The sequence below is a fragment of the Salvelinus fontinalis genome, chromosome 18 (genome assembly GCF_029448725.1).
Source record: "Salvelinus fontinalis isolate EN_2023a chromosome 18, ASM2944872v1, whole genome shotgun sequence".
Lineage (NCBI taxonomy): Eukaryota > Metazoa > Chordata > Actinopteri > Salmoniformes > Salmonidae > Salvelinus > Salvelinus fontinalis.
The window spans coordinates 41,834,307-41,856,566 of NC_074682.1; the positions used below are offsets into that span (position 1 = coordinate 41,834,307).

Sequence of the window (22,260 nt, forward strand, 5' to 3'; positions counted from 1 at the left end):
CTTCAGTTGTACAATCCAGTCTTGCCCCAATACACCAGAGGTTCCTCCAACAGCCAATGCACTGATTCAGCCTTAGTGTGTCTGGACACCTTCATTATACTCCAAACCCTAAGAAGGTCTCTGTAAAACGGAGGTACTCCATCCCTAGAAATCTGGCTACTGTTAACCAAAAATAAAGCCTTCTTTAAATCTAATCCCCCTACCTTCTGTAATACCAGACCTGCCACCCATCTCCACACCACATTTTTCAGTCCATAAAGCAACCTTTGAATAAACTGAAACCGGAAAGCAGCATCCCTACTAGCAAGATGTAAAAGACCTTGACCCCCCTCTTTTGACAAATACAAAACACTTTGTGGAACCCAATGATATTTATCCCCCCAAAAATCTACAATAATTGCCTGTATCTTGACCAGAAGGCCAGACGGTGGCTCTAAACATGACAACCGATGCCACAGTGCAGAGGCAACCACATTGTTAACAATAATAGTGTGCATTCCCGACCTATATGACATATGAGAGAGCAACCAACGCCATCTACTCATCCTCCCTTCCACCATTTCAGCCACCCCATTCCAATTTTTTCCCCATTGTCCTCTCTTCCCCTAGGTACACTCCTAGATACTTGAAACCTCCCTTACACCATTCCAACCCCCCTGGCAAAGCCATGATCCTACCAGACCATTCCCAATCTGTAAAGCATACCTTTTTCCCCCAATTTACCTTTGCAGAGGATATTCCCTTAAACCGATCAACTATGAGACTCAAACCATCCACCTCCACTTGATTTTTCACCAAAATAACTACATCAGCATATGCTGAGACGAATAGGAGGAATATCCTCTAAAAGGTACACCCCTTCAATGCGACTTCTAATGCTATTTAGTAGTGGCTCTATAGCGATGGCATTCCGGACAACGAACACCCCTGCCTAATTCCTCTACACACTTTAAAAGGAGCAATCAAGCACTCAATTAACTTTCAATGTCACCATATACCACCCTGATCATGGCAATAAAACCATAGCTGAAACCAAAAGCCTCAAAAGTGGCCCCATAGGAATTGATGTTCAACTCGGTCAAATGCCCTTTCCTGAACAATTGAAATTAGACCAGCATCCAACCCAATAGCCCTAGAGACTTCTCACCAATGCCCCCTGTGCTCCAATGCCCCCCTGTGCTCTCACAAACTTCTCACCAATGCCCCCTGTGCGCTGATACCCAGCAGGTCTGCCAATGTGGCTTTTTTCCTCTTGAGTGCCTGAATATGGCCTCGATCTCCTGTGGTCTCAACTAACGTCAGGAGTTCCACTATTTCAGACTCTAGGGCGTTCATTGATCTGATGATATATCTGGTTATATTCATGGTGTATTGTTACAGAATCTAACTTGCCAAGAGAGATTGTGTTCTCTCACATTAGCCCATGTGTACTGTCTCGTGCCTCCGGCAAATATCACATAGTTCATGTGTTACAATAATGTGTTTTTAAAAAGTCCTTGAGGCTGTATGAGGTTCTTTTTGATTTCTATCTAAGTCACTGACTGTACAGTTAAAATACCCAGCAGGAAATAAATAATCCTCAGTATTACATTTCTCAATGGTATTTGATGTTTCTAAAAAACATACACTGTCAACTGCCACTACTGGGGCATATACATTTATTAAACACATAGTGATATCTCGCTCTAACTTTTAATAACCTCCCCTCATCCTCCTCTTCAACCTCATATGGCAAAGGCAAAACATCTTTTGACAACAGGATGGCCACACCCCCACGTTGAGTTTTTATGACTACACACCACTGTCCCCTCCCACTCCTGTTGCCACATTTTCTATATTAGTATAAGTTTCTTGTTAAAAACTTGTCACGTCCCATTCTCTTTATTAACACATACACTACGGCTCTTTTTTTCTTGTCTCTTGCCCCATTTATGTTTAAAGAAGAAATATTAAAACTGCTCATGGCTGAAAATAGAATGAGAAACAGAACACATCTCTTTACAGAATTAAGGCTGCGACTGACCTCTTTCATTTCCTTTAGAATAGCAATTTCTGGGCTTGTCAAACCTACACCCGTTATTTTTGACATCAGAAACTTTGCTGATTCAATAAACAATTCATTTTAAGGGGGAAAACATTTATTACATTATAATCCTGCATATATTTCTTCCCTTTTGTCAAATTCAAAAATGTACGTACCTTTTCAATCCCATACCTCCCTTCCACCCCATTTCTCTCGCTATTTTGCTGTGACGAATCAGATGCCTCACTCCCGCTATCATTTACATTTACATTTAAGTCATTTAGCAGACACTCTTATCCAGAGCGACTTACAAATTGGTGCATTCACCTTATGATATCCAGTGGAACAACCACTTTACAATAGTGCATCTAAATCTTTTAAGGGAGGGGGGGGTTAGAAGGATTACTTTATCCTATCCTAGGAATTCCTTAAAGAGGTGGGGTTTCAGGTGTCTCCGGAAGGTGGTGATTGACTCCGCTGACCTGGCGTCGTGAGGGAGTTTGTTCCACCATTGGGGTGCCAGAGCAGCGAACAGTTTTGACTGGGCTGAGCGGGAACTGTACTTCCTCAGAGGTAGGGAGGCGAGCAGGCCAGAGGTGGATGAACGCAGTGCCCTTGTTTGGGTGTAGGGCCTGATCAGAGCCTGAAGGTACGGAGGTGCCGTTCCCCTCACAGCTCCGTAGGCAAGCACCATGGTCTTGTAGCGGATGCGAGCTTCAACTGGAAGCCAGTGGAGAGAGCGGAGGAGCGGGGTGACGTGAGAGAACTTGGGAAGGTTGAACACCAGACGGGCTGCGGCGTTCTGGATGAGTTGTAGGGGTTTAATGGCACAGGCAGGGAGCCCAGCCAACAGCGAGTTGCAGTAATCCAGACGGGAGATGACAAGTGCCTGGATTAGGACCTGCGCCGCTTCCTGTGTGAGGCAGGGTCGTACTCTGCGAATGTTGTAGAGCATGAACCTACAGGAACGGGCCACTGCCTTGATGTTAGTTGAGAACTACAGGGTGTTGTCCAGGATCACGCCAAGGTTCTTAGCGCTCTGGGAGGAGGACACAATGGAGTTGTCAACCGTGATGGCGAGATCATGGAACGGGCAGTCCTTCCCCCAGAAGAAACCTGCATCTCAACAACCTGTTTATCCTCAACTGATTTACCATCTCTACCTTCCTCTTAGAATTAGAACCTTCACCACCCCTTAAATTCTTCCTCTTACTCCTCGGTACTTTGAAAACAGTCGTTTCATTTTCCATTGTTTCACTCTCCTCTTGAACTCCCCCCTGCGACCTCAATTGCAGTCTCACCTACTGCTCCCCCCTTTTCCCTGCTTTACCACAACTAGCCCCGTAGCCACATTGCGCTCCTTTCCTATTTCTCCCACCACATCTGCCCACCTTCTCTCTTCTTAGTAGTGCTAGAGCTGCTACTGGGCTCTGCGCACTTGTTCTCTGGACAATTATGCACCAAATACCCCTCTCTTCCACACCCAAAGCATTTCATTGATTCACTAGAAGCGTAGAACACAATCAAACCCATCAATCTTGAAACTGAATGCTAAATTCAGTTCGTCAGTATCCTTCTTTAAAATCATGTGCACTTGTCTCCTATGAGATACGACATGTTTCAGCAAAGGCGATTTGCATCCAAAAATAACCTTTTTTATTGGAGAAACAAGTTGTCCATGAGAACTCTCGCTCCAACACTTCATCTCTAACAAAAAGGAGCATGTTAGAAAGTATAACTTTCTTCGCCGGATTCATACTACCGATGTCTGTGTCTCCCGTAACACAACACCACTCTCAGCTATCGTATTCACAATTTCAATGGAATCTAAGAATATTACTACAGCGCTATTTATCCTTGAGGCTGATTGTATGCTATTATACCCAATGATAGCGCCCACTGCTAAATTACATTCTATTCACCAAACAACCTGTCGCAGCGGGAATCTTCACCCCATGCCGCCGACTAAGTTTTTCAAACTCTACACCTCTACGTGTGACCATGACAACCAGCCTCTCCCGCTTGTTGGGCCTTCGAGAGAAACAACCTCAACGATCCCACCACCCCTATATATATATAGGGGTGGTGGGATCGTTGAGGTTGTTTCTATATGAGAGAGAGAAAATGAACCAGTGAGAGAGAGATGCACACAGATCAGACAGTGACTTGCTGGATTCACAAGACAACACTCCAGTGTTCAGTCTCACTGCCATTCAGATAGCAGCAGCAGGTGTCAGTATGATACTATGCCAAAAGCTCGTCAAATGTTGCCTGAAAAATGTAATGAATATCACACATTTCTCTTGACAGTTTACAAAAGACCATTTAGCCTACTTGTAAAATGACGCAACTAGCCATGCAATCAACATAACCACACTATAATGCCATAGCATGAACTCAGTCACAGCATGAGGTTTGCATGGTAGTGGCGTGTAACCAACCTACATTATCTTTCACTCACGTTTTCTTTCAAATTATCTCTCTTTCTCTCTCTCTGACCTCACAGACCTCATAGTGGCGACCAACGGAGAGCCTGTTACCTCAAAGGACATCAAGTCTTGCATCCACCAGATCCAGGAGCTGATAGTTGTGAGGTTGAACCAGGCGGTGGCCAACAAGCTGATCAGCTCTGTGGACTACCTGAGGGAGAGCTTTGTAGGAACCCTGGAGCGCTGTCTAAACAGCCTGGAGAAGTCCAACATGGAGTCATCTGTCCACAATGTCACTTCCAACCACCTCAAACAGGTGTGTGATTGTACAGTATACTCTTCCATAATTTAGATACTGTATGTCAGCCATGTCAAATGTAGCTTGTTTTGTTCAGAAGTGTCTTTTCTATTTCTCTGTACTACATTGTTGACCATATCATTGATAAGATGTCCAAATACCATCAGATGTTTGAGATTAATTCAATAGGCTGATTCCTCAAAAGACAATGAAAAAGACAGTATAAAAGACAATGACCTTTTTTCCTACAAGACAGTTGGTCTAAGTTAAATGATAACATCTTGTTCTGTTCTCTCCATCCCACTTCCTGTCCTGGTCAGATCCTTAATGCTGCCTATCACGTGGAGGTGACCTTCCATTCAGGATCATCTGTTACGAGACTCGTCTGGGAGCAGATCAAACAGGTAACCATTCCCAGTCAAGCCTCAGGAATCTACTTCAATTGTAGGGCTTTGCAATAACAACACATTGATTTGAACCTTGATTTATTTCTTGTGTATTCTCTCTCTCTGTCTTGTGTAGATCATTCAAAGGATAACGTTTGTGAACCCTCCTGGCATCACTCCAGAGTGGAAGAGGAAGGTGGCCCAGGATGCCATAGAGAGCTTGAGTGCTGCCAAGCTGGCTAAGAGTATCTGTTCCCAGTTCAGAACACGCCTCAACAGCTCCCACGATGCCTTTGCTGCCTCACTGCGACAGGTACACCGCACTCCAAACCCGGCTTCAGCTAATCATTTTTATCAAACAAGAAACTTTTTTATTCACCTTCACACTCTCCAGTAAGGTGCCCTCTTTTATATTGCACTCTTCATCCAATCAGGTTTGGTCTTGGCTACTTTTTTCTTTCCCAGTGGGAAGAACTGTTTGAAATGACATTATAATGACCTTCTTTCAACCAGTCTCTGTTTGTAATAATGATATACAGTACCAGTCTCTGTTTGTAATAATGATATACAGTACCAGTCAAAAGTTTGGACACCCACTCATTCCAGGGTTTTTCTATTTTTACTATTTTTTATATGGTAGAATAATAGTGAAGACATCAAAACTATGAATCATGTAGTAACCAAAAAAGTGTTAAACAAATCTAAATATATTTGATATATAACCACCCTTTGCCTTGATGACAGCTTTGCATTCTCTCAACTAGATTCATTAGATAGTCACCTGGAATGCATTTCATTTAACAGGTGTGCCTTGTTTAATGTACATTTGTGGAATTTCTTTCCTTAATGCATTTGCACCAGTCAGTTGTGTTGTGACAAGGTAATTGTGGTATACAGAAGATAGCCCTATTTGGTAAAAGACCAAGTCCATATTATGGTAAGAAAAGCTCAAATAAGCAAATAGATATGACAGACATGAAGACACTTTAAGACATGAAGGTCAGTCAATCCGGAACATTTCAAGAACTTTGAAAGTTTCTTCAAGTGCAGTCACAAAAACCAGCAAGCGCTATGATGAAACTGGCTCTCATGAGGACAGCCACAGGAATGGAAGACCCAGAGTTACCTCTGCTGCAGAGGATAAGTTCATTAGAGTTAACTGCACCTCAGATTGCAGTCCAAATAAATGCGTCACAGAGTTCAAGTAACAGACACATCTCAACTTCGACTGTTCAGAGGAGACTGCGTGAATCAGGCCTTAATGGTTGAATTTCTGCAAAGAAACCACTACTAAAGCACACCAATAAGAAGAAGAGACTTGCTTGGGCCAAGAAACACAAGCAATGGACATTAGACCGGTGGAAATCTGTCCTTTGGTCTGATGAGTCCAAATTTGAGATTTTTGGTTCCAACCGCCGTGTCTTTGTGAGACGTAGAGTAGGTGAACGGATGATCTCCGCTTGTGTGGTTCCCACCGTGAAGCATGGAGGAGGAGGTGTGGGGGTGCTTTGCTGGTGACACTGTTGGTGATTTATTTAGAATTCAAGGCACACTTAACCAGCATGGCTACCACAGCATTCTGCAGCGATACACCATCCCATCTGTGCTTAGTGGGACTATCATTTGTTTTTCAACAGGACAATGACCCAACACACCTCCAGGCTGTGTAAGTGCTATTTGATCAAGAAGGAGAGTGATGGAGTGCTGCATCAGATGACCAGGCCTCCACAATCACCCGACCTCCACCCAATTGAGATGGTTTGGGATGAGTTGGATCGCGGAGTGAAAGAAAAGCAGCCAGCAAGTGCTCTGCATATGTGGGAACTCCTTCAAGACTGTTTGAACAGCATTCCAGGTGATTACCTCATGAAGCTGGTTGAGAGAATGCCAAGAGTATGCAAAGCTGTCAAGGCAAAGGGTGGCTACTTTGAAGAATCTAAAATAAATTTTGATTTGTTTGAGTTTTTTGTTTACTACATGATTCCATGTGTTATTTCATAGTTTTGATGTCTTCACTATTAATTCTACAATTTATAAAATAGTCAAATAAAGAAAAACCCTTGGATGATTAGGTTTGTCCACACTTCTGATTGGTACTGTAATTTCAACCAGTTTTGCCAGGTTCTCTCTTCCGGTAGCTCTTGGTAATTAAAAACCTGGCAATGTCTCACTTTTATTTTTTCATTTCACTTATATTTAACCAGGTAGGCCAGTTGAGAACAAGTTCTCATTTATAACTGCGACCTGGCAAAGATAAAGCAAAGCAGTGCAACAACAACAACACAGAGTTACACATGGGATAAACAAACGTAAACACAAAATAAAAATCTGTATACAGTGTGTGCAAATGAACTTCAGCAACTCTCCAGTTACAGATTTTGTGTTGTAAACAAGTCAGATTTCCTGCTTGACCTTCTTTGACCTTTGATCTCAATGGTCAAATGTATGTGATGTTTCTTCCCACATGACTGACAATGTGATTCCCATCATTGATAAAGACCCTCGTTAACTTCTCTAGGATATGTGGGACGCTAACGTCCCACTTGGCCAAAATCCAGGAAAAATGTAGCGCGCCAAATTCAAATATATTACTATAAAAATCTATCTTTCATGAAATCACACATGAAAGACACCAAATTAAAGCTACACGTGCTGTGAATCCAGCCAACATGTCTGATTTCAAAAAGGATTTACGGGGAAAGCACACCAAACAATTATGTTAGCTCAGTACATAGCCACAGAAAAACACAGCCATTTTCCCAGCAAAATATAGTAATAACAAAAAGCAGAAATAGAGATAAAATTAATCAATAACCTTTGAACATCTTCATCAGATGACACTCATATGACATCATGTTACACAATACATTTATGTTTTGTTCGATAATGTGCATATTTATGTCCACAAATCTCGGTTTACACTGGTGCCATGTTCAGAAATGCCTCCCAAATATCCGGAGTAATTACAGAGTCACGTCAAATGACAGAAATACTCATCATAAACTTTGATGAAAGATACATGTGTCATATATAATTAAAGATACACTTGTTCTTAATGCAACCGCTGTGTCAGATTAAAAAAAAATCTTTACGTAAAAAGCACCCCATGCAATAATCTGAGACGGCGCTCAGATTTAACAACATTTCTCCGCCATGTTGGAGTCAACAGAAATACGAAATTACATCATAAATATGCCCTTACCTATGATTATCTTCATTAGAATCCAGTGCCAGGAATCCTAGTTCCACAATAAATCGTTGTTTTGTTCGATAATGTCCATTACTTATGTCCAATTAGCTAATTTTGATAGCATGTGTAGTACACATGTCCAAACGCTCGCGCAGATGCAGGCAAACGTCAGACGAAAACTTCAAAAAGTTATATTACAAGTCAAATAGACTGGTCAAACTTAGTAGAGAATCAATCTTCAGGATGTTGTTATCATATATATCCAATAACGTTCCAACCGGAGCATTCTTTTCAGTCTCTATAAGTAATGGAACGCATGACGATATCATGAGGAAAGTGCGTGACCAAGAACTGACACTCTGCCAGACCACTGACTCAAACACCTCCCATCCGGTCCCACAACACAGCATAAGCTTCATTCCACGTTCTACTGACTGTTGACTAGTGGAAGGCGTAGGAAGTGCAAACAGATCCATATATTACAGGGAATTGAATAGGCGATGACTTTAACATCGACCACTCTTAGAATTCTCACTTCCTGTTTGGATTTTTTCTCAGGTTTTTGCCTGCCATATGAGTTCTGTTATACTCACAGACATCATTCAAACAGTTTTAGAAACGTCAGAGTGTTTTCTATCCAATAGTAATAATAATATGCATATATTAGCATCTGGGACAGAGAAGGAGGCAGTTCACTAGGGGCATGCAATTCATCCAAAAGTGAAAATGCTGCCCCCTATATCAAAGAAGTTAAGTATCACAGTGGCTTCAACAAAACCCAGTTTGAACTAGGATGCCATATTACAGTTTAAAACACTATGTGGAAAAGATGGATTATTTGGCCTGTGTTTGACATAATTATTTATGATTTATCTGATATCTAGTCCTAGATTATATTTCTGTTTGCAGTTTTGCACTCTTATGATGATCTTATGGGTTTACAAGTATCTGGAGTGTCGTTAACATTTGTTGGCTTCATTTCAACCAATGACGTATGTGTGTGTAGCTGGAGGAGGGCCACACGGGGCGGTTGGAGCGTACTGAGGACCTGTGGCTGCGTGTGAGGAAGGACCACGCCCCGCGGCTGGCCCGCCTGTCTCTGGAGAGCCGCTCCCTCCGAGATGTGCTACTGCATGGTGAGACACACACATACTAGCTGCTCTATCCACTGGGCTCTGAGCTCTGAGCTCTGGCACCAACAGTAATCACTCTGCCTGGGTTCCATGCTCTCACATGCTAAAAAGGCCCAGAACCTATACCAGTCACAGTACAATAACACAAATCTGTATTTATGACTGACAATAAAATCAACAACTTTTTCATGAAGTTGAGCAGAGTTTACTTTGATGTCACTGGTGACGTCACTGTTGGTTCTATGAAAATGTATTGACATGTTTCTTCCTGGCAGGCAAGCCCAAACTTGGGCGAGAGCTGGGGCGGGGTCAGTATGGAGTGGTCTATCTGTGTGACAGCTGGGGGGGACGCTATCCCTGCGCTCTGAAGTCAGTTGTACCACCTGACGACAAGCACTGGAACGACCTGGCCCTGGAGTTTCACTACACCAGGTGAGCTGGTCCAGCTTGTGGATCTCAACCATTGCTGAATGTGCTATCATTTCAATAAAGCATCCCTTTAAGCTGACACCTAAGGTAGTAAATAGGAAGTCAACTGAGTGAACTTGTTTTGCATTATCAAAATTGGTCCATACTCAAGAGAAAAATAATCATCCAATAATAAAGAATGGTGAGACTCATTTGTCATCAACAAAACTCTTCTTATCGGTGGTGACAGCTCTTTGTATAATGCATTTACTGGTAAAACCAACACCTTCTAGGATAACGAAACATATTCTGCTCCAGGACACATGTTTTTCTCTAGGAAAATGAAATGGCATCTGGTGATGTGTTTAGTGTACATCTCAGCATGTTAATTTCATATAACTGCAGCCTTTCACTGTGTAATTTCACCGATCATCTGCTATAAAAGCTTACAAATGCAGTTCATAGAGAAGTAACCACTCATGTCTGTGGACAGATGCTGGTGTTGGAACTGTGATGCTTATGCCCCCATGTGACTGATATAATAATTTCATGCACCATGCAGCTGTAAAGGAAAAGTGATGGTACTGTATTTGTGGGCCAGGCTCCACAAGGGGGCTTAGCCTCAGTTGAAACTTGTGCACCCTCAGTTTTAGTTTTATGTCTCTATATAAAATAGCAAAAAAGTTACAATGATTGAGTGACAGTTTGGCGCAAAATTTGTATTTTCCGCTGCACTGTATCAGCACAATGGACAGAGTGCCCAGCGGTGTGTGTGTGTGTGTGTGTGTGTGTGTGTGTGTGTGTGTGTGGGGGGGGGGGGTTTATGTACGGTTTCATTGGCTTTCCCTAAAAAGCGGAAAAAAAACGCTTCTCATCTGTGGTAGGCTAAATGAATAACGTGATGCGCCTGTAATATTAGATTTTTATTTATAAAGGTGGGGCCAAGTTTACCATTGAAGCTGCCTCACTCAACTTTGCCTCACGCCCCACCACTACAGAGTTTAGTTAGCTTCTTAGCTAGCTGTTAAATGTGTTAGTGTTATTAGCCTTAGCCTATTTAGCTAGCGCAAAACAGCTATTCTGCCACGGTGGATATCAGAAATTGTTCAGAGGAGAGCAATGAGCAGCAGCATTAAACCACAGAGGCTGCCGCCAAGCCCAGCAGCGATGATGCTGACGAGCTCCAGCTAGCTCTGTGTGCAGAACATACCCACCTTCCACAAGCACCGCCAGAATAAAGGCTCAACAGCCCTCTCCACCTCCAACTGTTCCTGACAATCTTGGAACAGAGGAGCCAGCCCAGGTTAGCCTAGAATCCTACCGTAGCCACAGGCTTTCTGTCTAAAAACATTAATTTAATAGCAACTGGTTCATAGTGTAGCGACCCGCACAGACAGCTGTGTGTTATGTGTTAGGCTAGTAGGTGGTTGTGTTCGCGGGGTCCAACATGTCAATCAACCTGCTATCTGCCAATCACGGGAATGCCTGGAATGTTCTGATGTCGGGCATCCTGGCGGTTGGCGGAGTGGCGTGGAGGGGGGTTGGGCAGGGGGATGGAGCATTGGAAGTTAAGACCAGGTTTTGCCTTTGTTCTCTCTCTTACGTCTGGGCTTCACAAGAGAAGGTCACGATTGGCTTGTGGGTTATCTTTCATTTATTTGGCGTGGGCTACGGCCAAACAGTAGCCTGTGTAAAGTTGGTTTAATAAACCGTCCATTCGTAAACTCAATCCTCTGTCTGGACAGTTGTTCTTTTATGATCTAGTCAGGTCATTACAATAGGAAGACAGTGGCTGGAATACTCGATTGCTGCAGAATTCAATATAATTCCAATGCAAGAACCCAAATGACACCCCTGGGTATAGCTACATATCGGTATGTATGGGGCGGCAGGTAGCCTAGTGGTTAGAGCGTTGTGCCAGTAACCGGAAGGTTGCCAGATCGAATCCCCGAGCTGACGAGGTAAAAATCTCGTTCTGCCACTGAACAAGGCAGTTCCTAGGCCGTCATTGTAGAAATTGTTCTTAACTGACTTGCCTAGTTAAATAAATACAAATGTTTCATCATGGAAATGGTTTTAAATGTATGTTTTGGAAAAGCGTTTATGATAGACTGGCATTGCTTAATTGATTATGTGGGTCAAATATGATCAACAGAAGTGTATTGTGCTATATCACACCGTGTTGCTGTACTCATGGGCGCCATGACTTTTCAAGTGGGCCTATTTGTTTGGCAAGACCGCTGTGGATGGCTGCTTCTCACTGTAGTAGTTGTCGGTATTCTAAGCCTGCATAAATAACTAGGTTATTTTGCTATTTTGACAGCTGTGTGTATGGCTGCATTCACATAGGCTGTTTGTAGTAGGGGAATTACCCTATTTATCTTGTAGCCTATATTCATTACCAAAACGACCTCACTTTAGTGTGTAGGGCGCTGTCCATTGTGCTGATACAGTGCCGCGGAGATAGGTTGGAAATCTGTAGCCTGTCACTTCAATGGCCTCGGAGTCTCTGCATTTCAACTTTATCTTTATTCTGGTATAGCGTGAAAAATGCAGAATTCAATATAATATATATTCCAATGCAACCCTCGTCCCCGCCATTTCTACTAACACAGAGGGTAGGATGTATATAAAAATGTAGGACCTTCGTTTTCCTACCTTCTCTATTGTGTATGGGCGCAGGTCCCTCCCTAAACACGAGCGCCTGGTGGACCTGCACGGCTCGGTGATTGACCACACTTATGGCGGCGGCTCCAGCATTGCTGTGCTGCTCATCATGGAGAGGCTTCACCGAGATCTCTACACAGGCCTGAAGGTAATCCCATATCTATAATTTGCCCTAATATAGTTCATCTAGCACTTATGATGACATAAGTGATTGGCACACTGAGGTCTACCTCCCCATCTCCTCGCTCTCTATCAGGCTGGTTTATCACTAAAGGAGAGACTCCAGATTGCTCTGGACGTGGTGGAAGGCATTCGCTTCCTGCATGGTCAGGGGCTTCTGCACAGAGACATCAAACTAAAGAATGTGCTGGTGAGTGAGGGTTAAAGGTAATCTCAAATCATGCTAAATGTGTAACACTAGTGTTGATCACTACATTATCCATTCATCAAATTAGTTCTAATGTTGAGCTGATTTAGCTGTGGTCATCATGGCTCAGTGAAAATGCTCCAGCACTGCACACCAATGAATTCCTCATTATTTCCATCATTTTCCACCTGTGTTGCTTGCTTGGTTGTGTAAGAATAGCCCAGCCCTGCCTACACAGTATGATGATTGGCTCATATGTCACTGTTCTGCTGTGTCCTCTGACTCAATTATGTGTGAAAATAAGGGGCAATGTTTAATGAGACATACTATGTTTGCATTTTCATAAAATGGAGGTCACAGGCTACAACACATGGGCTGTATTGTTAGGACAGAGTTATGGAAAAATATTTAACTTCTCTCATGAATTGAATGTTCTGGGGCATTGGATGCTCCGAGTATTAAACTTTTTGGAATTTAGGTTTGAGTTGACAATTGGGGGAAAAAAATCACTTACTTTCTTTGTATAGAAGACTCAAGGGTATGCTTTTTTGACTGTGTATTCCCTGAGAAACCAATATTTATGGTCCTGAAGTTTCACGTCTTGCCAAAAGTGTTCCTCGTCTGTGCTGTTGTCTGTCCCTCCCTCAGTTGGACAAACAGAACCGGGCCAAGATCACAGACCTGGGCTTCTGTAAGCCAGAGGCCATGATGTCCGGCAGCATCGTAGGAACCCCCATACACATGGCCCCCGAGCTTTTCACAGGTCAGCAATCCTGCTACTCGGTCACACTGCTGCATCATCTCTTATTCTAGACTCTTTGGTTAAACCCCAAGTCTCACTTCTTTCTTCAGGAAAGTATGATAATTCTGTGGATGTCTATGCCTTTGGAATCCTGTTCTGGTACCTCTGCACTGGCTCCGTCAAACTCCCAGAGTCCTTTGAGAAATGCTCCAGCAAGGACCAGTTGTGGAATAATGTTAAAAAAGGTGATGTGCAAACCCACAGCTAAAATACTAATTCAAACTGACTGAATATGATCAAAACCAAATAGCTTGTTGTAACATTTTGTCTTTTATCCAGGATTGTCTATTTGTGGATGAGATGTGGTGTGGGTGTGTGTGTGTGTCTGTTAGCTGAATTGGACTAGAGAGCTGCCCGGGCCTCATTTGTGCCCATGTTGTTTACAGGCGTGCGACCTGAACGGTTGGCCAACTTTGATGAGGAATGCTGGCAGCTGATGGAGGCCTGCTGGAATGGAGACCCTTCCCAGAGACCCCTGCTCGGCATCGTAGAGCCCAGCCTGCAAAGCATCATGGTACGGCTTTGCAATTGTGGCTCAGATCAGAAGAGCAGCAGCCTGGAGGACTCAATCTGAAACTCAGAGAGGACCACAGACTGTTGCAAAGGATTATGGTCCCCAAAAAAGATTTTTTGTTGTATTTATGGAAAAAGGACAGTGTGTTTCTGGAAGGCCAAGAGATGACCAATAATAAAGATTGTCAAAGACAGTTGTCCTCTTCCTTTACAGGAGTTATACACTATTTAAGATGACACGTGACAAACGTGTCTGTGCCGTGTGTATTTGTATAGTATACAAACTCTAGCAGACACTATGCTTCCGACTTAGCTGGCATGCTAATTGCTGATTGGTCATAGGATTGTTACTAGTTAAAACATTTGAAATACAGTTTAAAAAAGTTTTTATTTATATATATATATACAAATATTAATTTTAGATTGTATTTAAACTGGTTATTAGAGTATTCATGCATCTATGAAATTCATTTCTTTTTTATATAAAATGATTGACAAATAATCAATTGTTTCCCTTCACTCTTAAATAGGGTTCTGTTTTCAGCATCTTCCCAGCACCAGTCCTCAAGCCTTAGAGGATACTACTATTTCCCTGATAATAAATCAATCTTTATCATTGATTAGATGCCAGCAGGGTAACGACCCCAGGCAAATTTTGACTCTCCACATTAATACAGAAGATGGAAATGATGCTATCTATATATGCCTGTTGCACATGTGACAAAAACTAAAATGTGGGATGGAAACGTAATGACATGAATCAACACCTGGAAGAAATTTAGGATGGTAAGAATAATTTAATATTAAGATTCTGGAACTGAGGCATTCTGAGACGTGTCATAGCTGACAACAGCATTTTTCAAGCGCTTTTGAACAGCAACAAGACTATCCTGTCCATTGTGTACCAAGTAGGTAAGACATGACCGCATTTGTTTAACCTATAATACGTAGTGTACATTATGAATAATTGTATTGGCATTGAATGTTTATTTTAAGTTACTGAAGACTTCTACACTATACTTATGTGATCCAGAGGTTTTGGGATGGAGAAGATGGAGACAGCTCACACTGCACAGCAGCCCACCTTGGGGTAAGTATAGTCCATAGAAATACAATGGTGTAGTCTCACCTAGTCCATGATATGGTCACTACAGTAGTGAATATAGTCTCATACAATTGGAATACCAAAGCATGAGGCAAATGCTTGCACTCTGGTCTCAGTGACTCACAGAGCGAGGAGGAGGAGGATGATGATGGCTTTGTTGGGGGGACCGGAGTGCAGTCAGACAAGCGACAGAGTGGCGCGGCGTCAGAGGGTGTGGATGAAGAGGATGACGATGAAGAGGTAACTTTGGTAGAAAGGACATCGTAATGTTTGGTCCAATCCAGACAACTGTACATTTGATATCAGGGATGTCATCACATACAGTTTAGGTATGTGTCCCTCTTTCATTAGGCAGGACCTGCAGCCCAACCCAAGGAGAAGGGTAGTGAGTGTTATCACCAGTAACATTTCTCCCCCTCTATTCTGAAGTATACTGATAAAGCACCAATGATGTTAGTAACCATTGTTGTGCGCCACAGAGGAGGATTCCTTTGACCGGATGCTTTCTATCTGGGGCACCACCAAGTATATCAGCAAGTGGAAGATGGCCCATCGGAGAGGCTACCACATCAACTGCCTGACCGATGACCCCGAACGCAAGGCCATGATCATGCAGCATGAGCTGGACTGCAAAACCAGTGTAAGAGACCCCAACCTTATTCCTTCACCTCAGCTCAATGGTAGAAAGGATAATGCTGGTCGTGAGAGTTGCTGATGACATTAATTGTGCATATCTTAGATGTCCATGACCCTGAATCATGCAACTCTCCTTCAGATTCCCCTCCCTATGGTGTGTATGATTGAGAAGGAGACCCTGCAGATTCTACAAAATATTGAGAATGGTAATCCCTGGTCAAAGTGTCCCTACACTTCAATTTATCTGAGCATATAAACTCAAGAAAGTCCTCTCCATCTCTGTACTTTCTCTGTGTTACTGTAGACTACAAGTACAAGTTGGGCGCCAGCCACCATCTGACGAAAGAGCTTCATGAGCGTATTGAGAGCCTGAAGTGCCAGGTATCCTCCAAGGTTAGGTACAGTGAGCCGGCCCCAGAGGGAGGAGTGCTGGCGACCCTGGTGGGGTGGGGCAGGGCGCTGTCTGCTATGCTGGGTTGGCGCAGTGGAGCCTCAGCTACTAAAGACGAGAATGCTCTACCCTGCAAGGAGTGTCCCCTTGAAACAGACGACACAAAAGAATAAAGACTTGAATAGAAATTACTAATCTGTGATTCTTCTTGAAGTTACAAGCATTTTGCTACACCGGCAAAAACACGTATATGTGACCAATACATTTTTATTTGATTTTGTAGTTGTGTTTTGGTAGCAATTCAGCACATTTGGCACCAGAGGGCTGTAATGACTGGACCGTAGTAAAGCTCAGCATTCTACTACAAACTGCTTGGCCTACATGTTGCGTTGAGATATGGAGGCCATTTCCCCTGAAGGAATACAAAACAATACCACTGTATTAAAAGCATGTCTGTTTTACTCATTGCATTTTGGAGAATTCCTTTAGAAAGCCATTTATCTTAGAAAAATACAAGTCATATCTAGTCTACCCGGTATCACTAAAGCTTTGACATCAGTAACCTACTACAGGTCTTGGTTTTAAGCAGTTGATTGCTTGGAGCTCCAATTATGAACTGTTCGTACCAACCAGATAAGGAAAATTGTGTTATGCTACTCTCATACCTGTTTGAATATCTAGAGCTCAACAAAGTGATTAATTAGGATCCCAATAATGTGGTAATGAATAGGCTGCAATATGAAAATGAGAGGTTGAACTCTTTTGTAGGCCTGATATTCAATAACCCTTCAGCAAATGTTTTAGTAAGCTTCACCTTGTATTTACCTTGATATCATAGTGTTGTTGTAAAAAAAAAAAAGCAAACATTTTCAAGAAACAATTGGCAAACCTTGACACATATTGTTGAGGTACTGTATCATGGAGAATGCTCTCAGATGTCTGTTCATTTCATTTTAGGGAGCACCAGTGCAAACAGACAATCCTCACAGGAACTGTAGTGTTATTAAATCTTCCAATAAAACATGATTCCGATGAAGGCTGTGTGTTGGTGCTTGTAGAGTAATGTTAAGACCTTTTAAGGCAGATAAAAACATCACAGTTTACACATCAAAACAAGTAATCTGCAAGAGAAATAACAGGTTTTCTTTCCTACACATCAATACATTGCCTGAACTGCTTTTCAATAGTTGGAATGTAGTGGTGTATTTGAGCACTGACTCTGAGGTGTGTCCAGTTTATGCAGTATGATTCAATATGTTGCATGAAGTATTAGTGTATGTCATTGTACAGTAAAATTGGAATACATTTCAAAGCGTATTACAGCACAAGTTTGTAAGTATTTTACAAAACAATGGGTCCTTCATATCTAATCTATAAAATACAAAATCATTTAGTCACTGATTCAAATGAAGGCAAATATACAAAAATGGGAGCATCTTTAGTGTCCATACAAAAATTTGCTCCCAACAATTTACAAAAGTCCAGATGTATCAAAAGTCCTTGTTATACAAATTCTTGACACGCACACTCTTTTCCTCCAATGATGATGTAATAAAACAAAGGCCAAGTGGTGGAGAAAGGCAGGCGTTCTCCCTCTATGTGGATGACAGCTGGCCGGTCACTGTTGCCTTGATTAAACATCCTTCAATAGTGAGAGAAACTGTTTACAGAGCACGTCCAATACGGAGCATGGTAATACTGAGTGACCCCATGGCCTCTCACTGTCAACAACTCAGTTATCCAGCCACACTTCCAACAGGAGTCCCTTTCCTCCAGTGCCTGACCTCAGCTGGGTGGAGCTGTTCATCTCGCTGTCCCTCTCTCCTGTTCAGTCTGGGGACATGTTGGACTGACTGCTCAGGCTGGCAGCTTCCTGAGACTGGAGTGGAGAAGAGACCTCTCTACACTGCAGCAAAACTCAAACTGGTCTCAGCCCTCAGTAGAACAATTAAATCCTCAAACAAAACAACTGTACAGGCGACCCTTTCTGAAATTACAAATTAGATAAGAAATTTCCCTGAAAGTTTAAAATCTGACAGCTAAATGACACAGCCAAAGGAGGACTTCATTGTTCCGTATCTCCGGAGTTTGAAACATAAAAACAACCACAACATAAAACGAAACATCTGCTCCAGTTGACTACCAGCACATCTGGTCAGGCAGTGTAAATTATTTAAAAAAGTGCATCGCTTCAAGTATGTAAACAAACAATGATATATATTTTTGTAAAGAGGGAGACTCATTCCATCAGTGCTCTCAAGCCTGGGCCAGTGCAGAGACTCCTGAGGTGTGTCTCTCTCTCTCTCGTGCTCACTTGCACACACACGCACCCTCTTAAAAAATGAGGGGGAAGAGAGAGGGTACTCCATGGATCTCCAGGTGAGGACAGTCCAACGCTCTGTGTCTCCTCACACATCAGCTCCTGTCACTCAGAGAAAAGTGGGCGTGGCGATGAGGGGCTGGGCTCTATGACCTGCAAAGACACACCCCTCCGTCAGCCTGCTCATATGTGTTACGGCAGCTGCTGGGAAAACAGGGTGATGGGAGGGGGTGGTGTCGGTGACAAACACAACACAACACAGGGAAAATAGAAGGAACAGGGAAAAAATGAATGAGAATTATTCACACACACACATGCGATTGATCCTGATTTCAAATGAGGATCAAGTGCTTCACTGAATAAAATGAAAGAATAAGAATCTATGGTTTTTGGAGAGAGAGAGAGAGAGAGGACAGAGAAGGGTGGTTAGTAAGCTATAAGACTCAGAATTGTAGACACTCTTCATAATAAAAGGATATTGCCTAACAATTTTTTGGACCAATAAATTAATAATATGTACCTATTGATTCTTGAAGAATAGAACTTAGAAATGCCTCAGGAGCTTAGTGCAACCATCAGACCCCAACATGTCAGCTTGTTCCATTCCAATGTTTGTAAACAAAATAAGTGTTTACAAACACTATATAGCATTAAAACATAGTTAAAACTATACTTTTGATACCATGGATGGTCAGTCCTTGCATCCATAGCTCTATCTATGAATTTACATTTCTCTAGCCCCATCCCTCAGCTTTTAAACGAAATAGGCGCTGGGAGTACGCTTTGTTATTGTTTCAACTGCTGATTCCCGCTTTAAAGCCACTTGTATCTAGCAGTTTGTATAATGGTAGCAATCAAAGCTAAAAAAAACTTGTTGAAATCAGCTTTTACCAAGTCCCTCTGTTTATGGAACTAACAGTATTTTGAAAATGCAGTATTTTGTTCCCAATAGAATAAAATCACCTGATCATGGAAGTTGTTTGACATCTTTGGTGTCTGAGCTCATTGATGAGAATGTGATGGTGCTGTATGTGTTGGACTATTGACAAGCCAGCATGCTAACATCATCAGTACATAGAGGAGGACAGAGGGCTACACACAATGGTGATGGGGGGGGGGGGGGGGGGGGGGGTACTCAAGACAGCAGCAAGATACATTCAACCTGGCAGACTGATCAACAGAAAATGTAACATACTGTATCCAGCAACATATAAAACAACATTTAAATACATAAGTACTGAGAAATCTCTTAACTTCCATCTAAAGCTGTTGCTTTGATTCTATGACATTGTGTTGTACTGTACGTGTTGCTGTGTTTGTGATCTGCTCTGGGTTGAGTTCAGACAGAGCGGTGTATTCTGTGTATTATGCTTGGACCTGGTTTGTGTTTGTTGCTCTGTGTTGGATGACACTCACTCTGATCCTGACGAGTCACCGTCCACTGTTCCCGCATTGATGCTCATGCCGACACCATTCAGCTGATCTTGTAGGCTGGGCTTGGCCCGGCCCCCTCGGCTCTCACTGGAGGATGAGCCCTGAGAGGTGGCGTGGCCCGGTGCAGTCTTTGACAGCTCGTTATGGATGCGGTTGATACCATTTCTCTCCGCGATGGGGGAGAGCTGCTTCTTCTTCAGGATTCCTGAATTTGAAGACACATCTTCTCAAACAATTCCTAAGTTCTGGAAAGCCCACCCCTACAGAGATATACAGTTGAACTAACAACATGTGGAGGAATGTTGCAGCAGTGTGGATGTTTAGGTTTGTTGCTGACCTTTCTGTGGGTGTGCATTGAGGTTGGGCAGACTGGGAAGTAGCAGCATCAAGTTATCCTTCCCATAGCTACCTGCCTTGTCCCCTGGCCTTTCGCTTGGCATGCCTCGGGTGTCCCGAGTCTGGCCCAACTCAGTGTTGGCCAGAGACTCTGTCTTCAGCCTGTCTGCTCCCCCGAGGCCCTCACTGTTGCTGGCTGTCGTCATATACTCCACTGGCCAGTACAGCTTACTCAGGTTGTTATCTGGGGAACAACCAGACACAATTTTAAGACTACATCTTAAATGCTTGATGCATTAAGTGATGTTGTAAGCTGTGGTTAAATTCATAACATTTATGTTTTGCTCAGAAATTGATTTATTTACACCTGGACAATTGTATACAGTGTAGGTGTAGTCTATTGAAGGTCTATGTGTGCTGTTTGGGTGTGGTGAACTGTTAAAACAGAAGTGTTGGAGCAGTATTATCAAGAAGGTCTGAGGTCACACACTGGATGGGGCTGTGGTGACAAACTGGGCGCGTTCCTCTGCCAAAGCGTTGCTGACGCATGCCAAATCTTACAACGCCTAGATAGGTATTTTACATATCAGCTAACCACATCATACATTATAGCAATCTGGTGCCCAACAGCAACCATTGGTTGATGCATGCAACGTCTGAGCAGGGGAACACAACCACCATGTTGGTGTAGTCTACTGAGAGTATTAAAGGTATGAGGCCGTATAGAGTGTGGATGACTGGGTTGATTATAGGTGTGAGGTCATACCGTGAAGGTGTGGTCTCTTGGACACGTTGGAGGCCATGCTTTCCCAGCATTCCTCTGGTGGGTAGGGCTCCTCATCCTCGCTGTCAGAGGAGTGTGTGGAGGCGTATGAGCCGCTCTGGTCGTCCTCCACAGACAGGTCACTGTCCGAGTCAGAGTTGGGATCTGTTGTTGCACACACACGTTAAGATGATGACCAATGAGAATTGCACAGATATATATTTTGTATACATATATTAACCATATGAAATAACCCTCTGAATGCCTCTCTGATAAAGGCAGTCACAGTGATCCTAATGACATTAGAATGGGAGACCTACTATCTAAATGCTCTTTAGTTTCATGGAAGAGTGAGCCGTGTTCATTCAGAGCGATGTGTGCCTGGCTGTTATTCAGGCCACCATCATCCCTGAAAAACACAACAGGACTTGTAACAGGACATAAATGTACAAACACAAAGCCCTCATCTACTCAATCAAAGTTACTATGTGGATCTGAAAGGGCTGTTCTACTTGTATTACTGTACATAATAGACCATCATAAAATATACATTTTCAATTCATTTGTAAAGTACACTTTTTTTCTAATACACAATGATGCGGGAGGCCCTGAACAGCGTGTGTCCATGGGGTCTGTTATGTCTCTCTGGGCTTGCCGTACCTAAGGACAAAAGGGACGTAGCTCTGCTGGCTCTTGCCGCTCTGCAGGGTGCCGTTCAGAGACACACTGGAGTCTCCAAACGGCAGGTGGTACAGTCTGCCATCCATGTAGCTGGTGTTACAGTTATATGACTGGAGGAAGAGGAGAGGGACAGGTATAAGTTAATAGGCAGTAAGTCATCACACCAAATTCTGTTTTATTTGTTTGATGCTTTAGTTCATGTCCTTGGTAATACAAGGCCAAACCTAAAGGTATGATATGGAGGCCTACAGCTGTACATAGCTGTACTAGTTCCTGTTCTACTAAGGCCTTAGATGACTGGTGTCCCTATATAGTGGGAGAGACTCACAGAGGGCTTGGACTTGATCATGTGACCTGGGCGCTTGCGGCTGCAGCAGT

General features: G+C 42.9%; 3 protein-coding genes across 5 annotated transcripts in view; 2 read left to right on the forward strand and 1 right to left on the reverse strand.

Moving 5' to 3' along the window:
* The window catches only part of LOC129815565 (dual serine/threonine and tyrosine protein kinase), a 38,068-nt gene extending 23,658 nt beyond the window's left edge, over positions 1-14,410 (forward strand). For both annotated transcript variants that reach the window (XM_055869499.1, XM_055869500.1), the window contains 10 exons: positions 4,530-4,768; positions 5,071-5,154; positions 5,273-5,449; positions 9,333-9,462; positions 9,735-9,891; positions 12,550-12,682; positions 12,791-12,904; positions 13,550-13,664; positions 13,754-13,888; positions 14,090-14,410. In XM_055869499.1, coding sequence (XP_055725474.1) covers positions 4,530-4,768; positions 5,071-5,154; positions 5,273-5,449; positions 9,333-9,462; positions 9,735-9,891; positions 12,550-12,682; positions 12,791-12,904; positions 13,550-13,664; positions 13,754-13,888; positions 14,090-14,277 — 1,472 coding nt within the window. In that variant the 3' untranslated portion in view covers positions 14,278-14,410. The remainder of the gene's footprint in view (positions 1-4,529; positions 4,769-5,070; positions 5,155-5,272; positions 5,450-9,332; positions 9,463-9,734; positions 9,892-12,549; positions 12,683-12,790; positions 12,905-13,549; positions 13,665-13,753; positions 13,889-14,089) is intronic.
* A 96-nt stretch (positions 14,411-14,506) lies between these two features.
* Positions 14,507-17,384, forward strand: LOC129815566 (uncharacterized). Its single transcript, XM_055869501.1, has 6 exons — positions 14,507-15,306; positions 15,438-15,561; positions 15,673-15,706; positions 15,801-15,961; positions 16,097-16,163; positions 16,262-17,384. The coding sequence occupies exons 1-6, from the start codon at positions 15,260-15,262 to the stop codon at positions 16,519-16,521; spliced, it is 693 nt and encodes a 230-aa protein (XP_055725476.1). The 5' UTR covers positions 14,507-15,259; the 3' UTR covers positions 16,522-17,384.
* Positions 16,790-22,260, reverse strand: part of LOC129815564 (cadherin EGF LAG seven-pass G-type receptor 2-like) — a 109,801-nt gene continuing 104,330 nt past the window's right edge. Inside the window, exons 28-34 of one of the 2 annotated variants that reach the window (XM_055869497.1) lie at positions 22,211-22,260; positions 21,862-21,992; positions 21,522-21,610; positions 21,205-21,366; positions 20,440-20,682; positions 20,085-20,307; positions 16,790-18,869 (exon numbers count right to left, since the gene is read on the reverse strand). The exon at positions 22,211-22,260 is cut by the window's right edge and continues 61 nt beyond it. In XM_055869497.1, coding sequence (XP_055725472.1) covers positions 18,815-18,869; positions 20,085-20,307; positions 20,440-20,682; positions 21,205-21,366; positions 21,522-21,610; positions 21,862-21,992; positions 22,211-22,260 — 953 coding nt within the window. In that variant the 3' untranslated portion in view covers positions 16,790-18,814. The remainder of the gene's footprint in view (positions 18,870-20,084; positions 20,308-20,439; positions 20,683-21,204; positions 21,367-21,521; positions 21,611-21,861; positions 21,993-22,210) is intronic. The other variant, XM_055869498.1, reaches the window with a different exon arrangement.

Bases quoted from the DNA above. Each gene is read 5' to 3' on its own strand.
- LOC129815566 (XM_055869501.1), top strand. From the start codon at position 15,260: ATGGAGAAGATGGAGACAGCTCACACTGCACAGCAGCCCACCTTGGG. The intron at 15,562-15,672 runs GTAACTTTGGTA...CTCTTTCATTAG, and splicing joins AAGAGGATGACGATGAAGAG to GCAGGACCTGCAGCCCAACC. The intron at 15,707-15,800 runs GTGAGTGTTATC...TGTGCGCCACAG, and splicing joins CCAACCCAAGGAGAAGGGTA to AGGAGGATTCCTTTGACCGG.